Below are 10,644 nucleotides of genomic sequence, written 5' to 3' on the forward strand. Positions count from 1 at the left end.
CACTATATAATACTATGTAGTATTTAGTATTTTAGTATTTACCCTTTAGCCTTTGCAACTTTAGGTTCAACGGCAAGGATTTTCAAATTGCAAGTTTGCAAGTTGCTATGACTGTGACTCCAGGATTTGTATATTTGTTTTAAATTTTTTTATTGGTTAAAATCGAAAACCGAACCGTTAAATACCAAAAACCAATAAATCAAAAATCGATAACAAATATCTTATCGGTTTGGTTATCGGTTTAGCGTATTTAGAAATCGAAAACTGATAAATCGAACCAATAATACTTAAAATCAAATCGAATCGACCGATACACACCCTATCTAAAACAAATTATAAGCTGTTATAAGCCAAAAAAATAAGTTGGATTACCCTAACTTTTTTTAAAAAACTTATAATAAGCAGTTTTCAGCTTATAAACAGCTTAAAAACACTAAGTGGGTCCAAGTAAAGTGGCTTCAATGAAAATATTTTTTCATGCGTCAATAGGAATTTAATGTATCTGCTAGTTATTTCGAAAGGTTGCTTTTATACTACAATTAATTTGACGATTTATTACACTTTTATACATATTGAAAGTAAATTTAGTATTATCATAGTACGTATAACACTATTCTTACAATATATGATATTAGTGTGCTCATCCGCGGTAATAAAAGTTAAAATATTAATGTTAAGAAAATAATCTTTGGTAAAAAAAAAATGACTAGACAAATGTTAAATGTGAACTTGCACAAAAAGAAAATTTAAATATGAACAACTCGACTAAATCAATACAAAATTCTGTAATTGATTTTTTATTTGTTAACATGAGTTAGTGACTTATATTCTCCAAGTTATTTCTGTAAGATGCAATTAAAGAGGTTGATATTTGTAAATTAGAAAGATTGAAAAGAATTATTCATTTCATGAGGAACTTAACACAAAAGTTTAAGAATAAAAGATTGACAGTGACTTTGAAAACTAATAGTAATGTTCACAAGTCCGCTATTTCTTTTTGAATCAGTTTGTGAACAATTGAAATACTCCATCAAAACCTCATTACCTTCTCAAACCAATTTGCATTTCGATATATAATCATTATCATCTCCTTAAAATTTAAAGAAAATTCTAAAGATCAAATTAGAACAACATATCCAACTTCTTCTGCAACTTTCTCTCAAACCCCTTCAACGTTTATGTATGAAAGCAATAGTCTCTTAAAGCATGTTTACATTTATAGCATTACCATTTTTTGATGAAAAGAGACATATTATCAAAGTCAATACTAATTAAAATATAACTTTAAAAAAAGAAGAGAAAATAAGGAGGTGTAATTAAAAGAATTTAAAATATATATTTTAAATTTTTCAATAAAGTACATAAATGAAAAATAAAGAAGAAGAAGGAAAACTAAAAATATAAAATTATGATAATAATAATTTTATCGTAAGACTCTACATCATTTTCTTTTGAAATTCACAATTTTCTCTACTCTTTCTTCTTCATCCCTACAAACACAAATTAAGAATATACTTATACAAATTTGCTAGTTATTCCATGATTTTGTTAGTCTTGAACTTATTCAATTTAGTTTCAAATATTAGTCAAATTGTCTCTCACAAAATATATAGTACCTCACAATCTTTTAAAAAAAAGGATATAATTTTAAAAATTAAAGGAAATATTCTTATTCATAGATTTTTTACGACTTTGCCAACCATAGTTCTTAACCGTGAAAAAAGTCATATTATGTGGTGATTAGCATTTTCTTCCTCACCCTTATGTATGCTATGATGATGGAGAATTGAAAGAATAATTTTGAATGAGAATTTTCTTAATACAAAATAAAAATTATATAGGTAAGAGAAGGAATATCAAAAGATATCATAAACTTACAATTTAAATTTTGAGGGTTACGAAGAATTAAAAAGGGGAGTTATAATATTATTAAGAGGATAGATTGAAGAGGAGTGAGTAGTTAGTAGTTAAAATATATTATAGTAAAAGGTGAAAAGTTGAGTAATTGAACATAAAGCCTTTTTGAGATATTAAAAATAAAATGAATTATTTAATAAAGAAAAAAATGATTAAAAAAAGAAAAACAAATAAATATGAATGGAACATAAAAGTGTCACATCACATTGTCTATGTTCTTTCTTTGTAGGCCAAATCCATCGGTGGCCCTTTAAAGTTGGCATCAACTTTCACTTAGACACTTCAACCGAGCGATGTTCACTTTAGACACATCATGTAGGGGTCCGCTGTGTCATTTTGACACTTTTTGACAATAAGCAAAAAACTGAATGAAAGTGTAATACACTCGTTGATGACGTGGCAAAGAACCAATTAAATGATTACATGTGTTATTTTAAGTTAAAAATTATTTTAAAATTCACTTAGTAAATAAAATAAAAACATTATTCTAAAAAAATCAATTGCAACCCCCCCCCCCCGCCCCTCCCCGCCCCAATGGTAGTTGTCTTCTTCACTACACCCAACAATTTTCTTTATTTTTTTCTTAATCTTCTTTTTAAAGTTGTTTTAGAGCTTTTTTTTTCTTTCTATTTTGATGTTGTTTAGAGAGAAAGAGAGAGGGGGGGGGGGAGGGAGGGAGGGAGGGAAAGAAAGAAAAAATATAAAATATGAGCATTGGTATTCATTTTTTCCGGCGAAAAAGGTGGAGAACAGTGATGGTACCCTACCCTCCTTTTCCATCGGAAATCATCTTTTTTTATTACACTCAAAAATCTCTTTTGTGCTTTTTTAAAAATTTCTTCTTTTCTTTTACTTTTCATAGCTATTCCTTTTCTTTCTTTTAGTGTTGTTTTGTGAGAAGAAAAGAGTGAGAGGAAGAAATAAAGAGAGAAGAAATATGAAATATGGGTGTTGGTATCCATTTTTCTGGCGAAAAAGGTGGAGAGAGAGGTGATGATAGATTTAGAAAAACAATACAATGAAGAAGAAAAAAATGGCTTGAAAACGGATTTGAATAAAAAATTCGACCTCCATTGAGGGAGTTTAAGCTTGGAAAAATGGTGGAAGGTGGTGCCTTGAGAAATGGAGAAGAAGAAGAGAAAATAAAATAAAAAATGGCTAAATAAAGTCTTTCACGCGTTATTGTTGAGTGTATCACACTCACTTTGCCATGTCAGCAAAAAGTGTCAAAATGACACAGCGGGCCCCTACATGAGGTGTCTAAAGTGAACATCGTCCGATTGAAGTGTCTAAGTGAAAGTTGATGCCAACTTTAAGGGGCCACCGATGGGTTTGACATTCTTTGTATAGAGATATATAAATATAGATTTTATACTCGTCTATCACATCAGTACCACAGTAGCGCCATAACGGCATGTCAAAAAACTATATTTTTATATGGAAAAAGGCATAAATTTCTCCCCTAAAGTTGTACAGAAAAGTTAGTTACACACTTAAACTATCATGACGACCTATTACACACCTAAACTAACTAAAAGTGGAACTATTATACACCTATAACTGACGTGGCAAAAAAAAAGGAATAGCGCATCAGTCGGTTAAAAAAATTAAAAAAACAAAATCACCCAACCCCCACATTCTTTCTTCTTCACACCCACCTACCCTCTTCTTCTTCACACCCACCTCCATTTACTCTCATTTTAAATCTTGATTTTTTTTCTTTCAAAACCCATTAAAGTAAAAAAATTTAAAAAACAAAATCATCTCTTCACTAAGAAACAGAAACAATTCATTAAATTTCGTTCTGCTATTAAGGAAGTACTTTACAGTAATGAGGAAAACAATAAGCACATGTATACTTTACAGTAATGAGGAAAACAATAAGCACATGTAAGTCTATTTGCCCCAGTTTCCTATTCTAAGCCCATTTCAGTGCTTATACCGTATATTTGGTACTTATCGGAGTTGTTTTTTGTGAAACAATGGATTTCTTGTAGACAACACAAAATATAGTTAATAATTAATTAGAAGTTAATTAGTATAAAATATAGTTAATAAAGAAAAGTTAATTAATAAAGATAAGAAAAGAAAAAAAATATAAAAATCGGATGGATAGTTAATATAAAAAATCAGATGGGTGATTAATAATTAATTAGAAGCTAATTATTATAAAATATAGTTAATAAAAGAAAAGTTAATAAATAAATAAAATAAAATAAAATAATATAAAAAATGGGATGGATAGTTAATAATTAATTAAGAGTTAATTAGTATAAAATATAGTTAATAAAAGAAAAGTTAATTAATAAAGAAAAGAAAAGAAAAAAATATAAAAAATTATAATTTCTAACATGGTAATGACGTGGTACTGACGTGGCGCCACATGGCAGCAAGTGTAATACACCACATACTATGAGAGTGGTGTTATGCGTTCAAGTGTGTAATAGTTTCACTTTTAGGTAGTTTAAGTGTGTAATAGATCCATATGATAGTTTAAGTGTATAACTGACTTTTTGGTACAACTTTAAGGATGAATTTATGCCTTTTTCCATTTATATATATATATTTTTTCTTTTATTAATTATATTCTTTTATTAATTAATGCGAAGAGGGGCTCAAAATTATACATGCAGATTAATCTGATGGTGGGCGAAAAAAGAAAAATTGAGGAAAAAGAGGAGGAAAAAAGAAAGCTAACAAAAAAAAGAGGTCGACAGATAATTAAATATAAATGTCTAATTACTCCCACCATTTCTTTTTAATTATTAAATTTTGACTTGACACATCTATTAAGAAAATAATTATTGATATACTGAATTTATCATTTTAAATTAAAAAATATTTGATAAATAAATAGAAACGGATGGAGTATAAAATAATAATTAATTAGCTAAGTCAGTTTTAATTTTAATTATTTGCTCTTCACTCACGTTTATCAAACTATTATTTTTCTGAATCTAAAAAGAGATAATTAAGTTTATTTTGATATGTATAGGATCATTAGGATGTAATGAACCGTCCAATAGAGTGTGAAATCGACGTTGATTTTTCTTCTACGAGGTCACATTTCACGGTAAATTCAAGTTTCTTTTACTTAGCTTTAAATAATGGAACATTTATTGACGTATTATTTGTTTAATTTGGTCTATTAAAATTGAATTAATACGTAATCATATCAAATCTATGACTTGTATTATTTATTTATTTTTCAAAAAGATGTCGGTATGTTGCCATTTTTTTTAGAGAAGAAGTCACTTTTTTATTAAAAGAACCCGTCGGTTGTTATTCCTTCCTCAAAAATAGAAATAGAGAAACTTTTGGTTCCCGTTCCCACTTTTTTCCGAAACCGACACGCTAACCTAAATTTTAGAAAAAGAAGAGAAAAAACACGAAAAAGTAATTCTTCTAATCCAAATTAAACGAATTATTCGGATATGACACGTTCTTTCAAAAAAATTACTTTTCACTATTATTTTAAATTAATCTTCTAAAAAATATTAAACAATTAAAAAACTCATTTATAAAAAAAAAACGTAAATATAATTTTTTTTTTAATACTTTATGGAGTATATGATTGAGGAAACCTTATTGAAGGAAGTGGTGGCCCAAATATTGTAGTGATCGTAGAAAGCGACCGCTTGTCAAGTATCCATGGCTCCCCTATTATCTTGCGCCCCTTCTTCATCTCTTACCATTTCTTCTTCTTCTTCTTCCCCCAACCATAAAGAATTTCACCCTGCAAAATTCCTCCAACCTATTTTCCTCAAACCCCATTTGACAATTAAATTCAAATATTTTTTCAAGATTTGTCTTTTTCCATATTTTGTCACTTTCTTTCTTGGAGAATTTTGAGGGTTTTCAAAAATTCAATAAATGGAAACAAAGAATCGGTTTTACTGTCGAAAGAGGTCCAGGTTTCGTGGAATTTTCAATGGCCTTTGTTTGTCTGTATTGGTTGTTTTCTTCTTCCGTCGACAAGATGTTGTTCAAAGTCCACTTTCCAAGAAATCTTTTTCCTTTCTTTCTACTTTCAAAATTAGTGCTGTTAGAAAGGAAATTGTTGCTGAAAACAGTTTGAGTTATCATCATTTGGGTGAAAGCAGGAATATCAAACTCTGTGGAGGATTGTATAAGCATAATGGTTACACTACAAAATGTGACTACTTGAAGGCAAATCCTCAATGCAATTCAGGGGGTTTCTTGAATTATCTTTTCTTCTTTTACTGTAACTGTCAAGGCTTTAGTATTCTGGGATATGTCACTCTTGCTATTTGGTTGATTTCTTTATTCTATCTATTGGGGAATACTGCTGCTGATTACTTCTGTTGTTGTCTTGAAAAGCTATCCAATTTGTTGAAATTGCCACCAACGGTAGCAGGAGTTACTCTGCTTCCTCTAGGGAATGGGGCGCCTGATGTCTTTGCAAGTATTGCTGCTTTTATGGGCAGTGATTCTGGGGAGGTGGGTTTGAATAGTGTTCTTGGTGGTGCTGTTTTTGTTACCTGTGTTGTAGTTGGTACTGTATCCTTGTGCGTTGCAGAACAATGTATACAGATTGACAAGAAATGCTTTATTAGGGATGTGTGTTTCTTTATTATAGCACTCCTTTCTCTTCTTGCTCTTTTGATTCTAGGAAAGGTGAGTGTTTTAGGTGCTGCTGCCTTTATCTCTATTTATTTGGTGTATGCTGGTTTTGTTGCTGCAAATGAGATGCTTAGGAATCGCGATACTAGTTTGAAGTTGGATTTGATTGCTCCGTTGTTACCGGTTACAGCGAGTAGCCTAGATGGAGAGAACGATTCTTCTTTAGGTGGGTCGGAATCCGCAGATGGATTGCTGCAGCTACAACCTCAGTTGCCACATTGGATGTGGTCTTCAAATGTGGCAATCTTCTCTGATGAAGTTGTGAAGGATAATTCTGTAGAAAGTCCAATGGATTTGTGGGGTTGGAATGAACAGGATGATGTCGATAACCAGTCTTCTTCCTTATCTTGTTCCAAGTTGTTAGCACTGCTAGAAATACCATTGACACTCCCAAGAAGGTTAACAATCCCCATTATTGATGAGGACAGATGGTCAAAACTTTATGCTGTATTGAGTGTTTCTTTGGCGCCCCTGCTTTTAGCAATCCTTTTGAACACTCAGGACAATTTGAGTTGCCCTGCTACCACTGCATATGTTCTTGGTGCCGTAGTTGGTGGTATATTTGGAGGTGTTGCATTTGTCTATACCACAACTGATCATCCGCCTAAAAGATTCTTGTTTCCATGGCTCTTAGGAGGCTTCTTTATGAGTATCATTTGGTTTTATATCGTGGCAAATGAGCTAGTGGCTCTTCTGGTGGCATTTGGTGTTATTTTTGGTGTCAATCCATCGATTCTAGGGTTAACTGTCTTGGCATGGGGAAACTCTATGGGTGACTTGATGTCAAATGTTGCAATAGCAGGGAATAGTGCAGATGGTGTGCAGATTGCCATGTCAGGATGTTATGCAGGTCCTATGTTCAACACCCTTGCTGGTTTAGGCATCTCCATGCTCCTTGGAGCCTTGTCGAGTAGGCCAGAATCTTATATGCTTCCAAGAGATGATAGCTTGTATTACACAATGGCATTTCTAATGTTGGCCCTGGTTTGGGCACTCATTGTTCTACCTTGGAACGATATGCGCCCTAGCAAGTCGTTGGGATTGGGACTTATGACCATATATGTAGTTTTTCTATCAAGCAGGGCAATGCTAGCCATGGGAGATGGTTCACTTCATGGTATAAGCTAATTTAAAGTAGAAAAAATTCCAGAGCAACTCATCCCTTTTTTATGGGGCAGAGCTATTATGTGTAAGATGTGTTGCAAATGCTCTTTTTGGCAGTGTAGAAATTGTCTTTGTGTACTGTTGCAACACAAATTTGAAATATATCTCATGTATATACAAGAAAAAAGAATATAGGACTACTTAATTATTGAAATCTTTCCTTCTCATTTTGCAGAAACAAAGCTATTCTATGTTCTTGCTGTCCTCTTCCCCCACCCCTTTGCCTTGTCCAATATAAATGCTCAAGTCTAATGTCCATGAATTAAATTGTTAGAGATAAAATGTTGCAATTCATTAACTCTTGATCCCAAAAAGATTTTGTAATATTCTTCAAAGGAAAAAGACTCAAATATGCCATCGAACTTTGAGAAAAGGCTCATTTATGTCATTGTCATTTGAGAAAAGGCTCATTTATGCCACTATTTTTTAACTCCGATTTTGCAAAACCACCCAAACAACTTTTAAAACTATTTTATTGGAGTTTTGAATCAAATATACCCTTTTTACTTCTTCAAAAATATCAAGAACACATGAAGAACATTAAGAACTCTAAATTTTCAACTTCTTCGATTTTTCGCGAAATCACCTCAAATTTCAATAGTAGCATCCCTTCGAGGTAGATATCAAAATCTAATATATTTTGAGCTCAAATTCAATTTAACCTAATAAGACACTTAAAATTTCTTCAAAGTTTCAAAACTTTAACTTTCTTTTATGGTGGAATTTTCGCCGAAACTCCAAATTACATGAAATTTTAAACGTAGACTCAAAAAACACTATGTTAAAATTCACTACGTCTATGTTCAAAATTCTATCATAAAAGGAGGTTAAAGTTTTGAAACTTTGAAGTAATTTTAAATGTGTCTTGTTGGGTTAGGTTGAATTCGAGCTTAAAAGATATTGAGTTTTGATATCTAGCACGGAGGGATGCTACTATTGAAATTTGAGGCGCTTTCGTGAAAAATTAAAAAACTTGGACATTTGGAGTTTTTGGTGTACTTGAAGAAGGAGAAGCAAAAAGAGTACATTTGATTCAAAACTCCAGTAGAAAAGTGTTAAAAATTGTTTGAGTGGTTTTGCAAAATTGGAGTTAAAAAATAATGGCATAAATGAGCCTTTTTTTCAAATGATAATGACATAGATAAACCAAACTTTTAACGAATAACATAAATAAGCCTTTTCTGAAAGTTGAATGGTTTTTCTCTTCTTCCAAAGATTTGATCTATTACATATTGACAAGGTGAAACCCCCCCCTTTTTTTTTTTTTTAAATTTATTGCTTTTCGTGACAAGGAAATATTCCAGCAAAAAACGACTCTTCATCTCCAACCATAATTTGGTTTTCAAGTCGCCCAACAGAACAAATTGATAAAAATCGCATGTGACTCTTGGTTAGGACTTGGGACTAAGCTAACATTTAATCATAAATTTTATTGAAGCTTCAAAAATGAATTTTTGAAGTTTGTGTTGAAAAATAGTTTTTTGGAATTGGAAGTTTTGTTTGGATTTACATTTTAATTGGAAATAAATTAAAAAATTTTGAGTACTTGTTTTGGTCAGTTTTTGAAACTTCAAATTTAATGGACACAATTTTTTTTTTTTAAAAATCTATGGCCAAACGAAGGGGATCACGTTTACCATATAAACAACCATTATAGTTGAAATCCCAATTTTCCTTTCCCGTCTTCCAAATAAACTACCGCGTAGTACCATGTACTTTCCAAGTAATAATAAATAAGTTAAATAAACACTAAACAGCTTCAATTACTAAAGCTAATTTATTTTTTTATCGGACATTGCACACGTAAAATGAGTACCAACACGATATTAAAGGAAACATAAGCCAATGTACAGAACCTAAAAAAAGGAAACACAACCAATTTAACAACCCAAAAAGGTAACAAATAAAATTTATTAAGACAAGAAAATATAACGAAAAAGGAAATAAAAAAATCTTCTACTCAAATACAAATAAAAAATAAAAAACAGGAAGTATAAAATACCTAAAAAGGAGATAGAAGAGAAGCCCTCGTACAAAGTTGCAAATTGGCTTTGTCTGATTTGGTATCCCTTTTTTATATTTCAATTTCTCTCTTTCTTCCTTCTTTTGGGATACTCATGTCTTCAATTTTCTGTTTATAGTTTGGAACATTGCATAATTACTCATAATATAAGTAATTAAAAGTTCCATAATCACATATTATTTTTGCAATTATTCCAGAAATTGGCTTACGGAGCTTTTTGTCTACTTTTCTTTCAGGCTGACTAGTAACAGACGTCTCTGGCACATTATGGTGTTGTAGATATAAGTTACGAAGAGGTAATTAATTAATTGTTGTTAGTAATATTTCTTGGTTTTTTACTTCAATAAAGCAAACAAATTTCTTGATTTATATGTTGCCTATTAATTAATATGACTTTCTTATTAGTGTTGTCACAAGAAATTTTTTCTTCAACATCATGCACATATATATGCTTTCAATTTTTTACCCCTTGATGAAACTTGGGTGCTGCAGTATTATATAATCATCTTCCTTTTCTTGTCATTTTAAAATAGGTAATTATTCTAACAATATGGGATTGGAGTGGTGGAGTGTTGCGTGTCTTAATATTAGCCCTATTCTTGAATTGTATCGCTTTTGATATCTATGATCATATGTTGTCTATTATGTCTTGCTTATAGCATTATCCTTGATGATTTTACTGTTTTTTTTAATTAATTGCTATGTTTTATTCACTATAGGTAGATTTAAAGTCTGCATACATTACATCATTCTCAAACCCCACTTGTAAAATTTTAGTACGTATGTTGTTGTATTCTAACAATATGGGATTGAGGGTTGAAGGGTCTACTTAATTACCAATTTTTTGTTTCTCGAAGAGATGAACAATATTTTTGTATACCTTCACTTGTTAACAG

The 10,644-nt window shown here is 31.1% G+C and overlaps 1 protein-coding gene across 1 annotated transcript; it reads left to right on the plus strand.

Moving 5' to 3' along the window:
* The first annotated feature begins 5,451 nt into the window (after nt 1-5,451).
* LOC129893112 (cation/calcium exchanger 4-like) lies at nt 5,452-7,907 on the plus strand. The gene has a single exon (XM_055968607.1). The coding sequence runs from the start codon at nt 5,791-5,793 to the stop codon at nt 7,687-7,689; it is 1,899 nt and encodes a 632-aa protein (XP_055824582.1). The 5' UTR covers nt 5,452-5,790; the 3' UTR covers nt 7,690-7,907.
* The last annotated feature ends 2,737 nt before the right edge of the window (nt 7,908-10,644 follow it).

Source organism: Solanum dulcamara, chromosome 6, assembly GCF_947179165.1.
Source record: "Solanum dulcamara chromosome 6, daSolDulc1.2, whole genome shotgun sequence".
Lineage (NCBI taxonomy): Eukaryota > Viridiplantae > Streptophyta > Magnoliopsida > Solanales > Solanaceae > Solanum > Solanum dulcamara.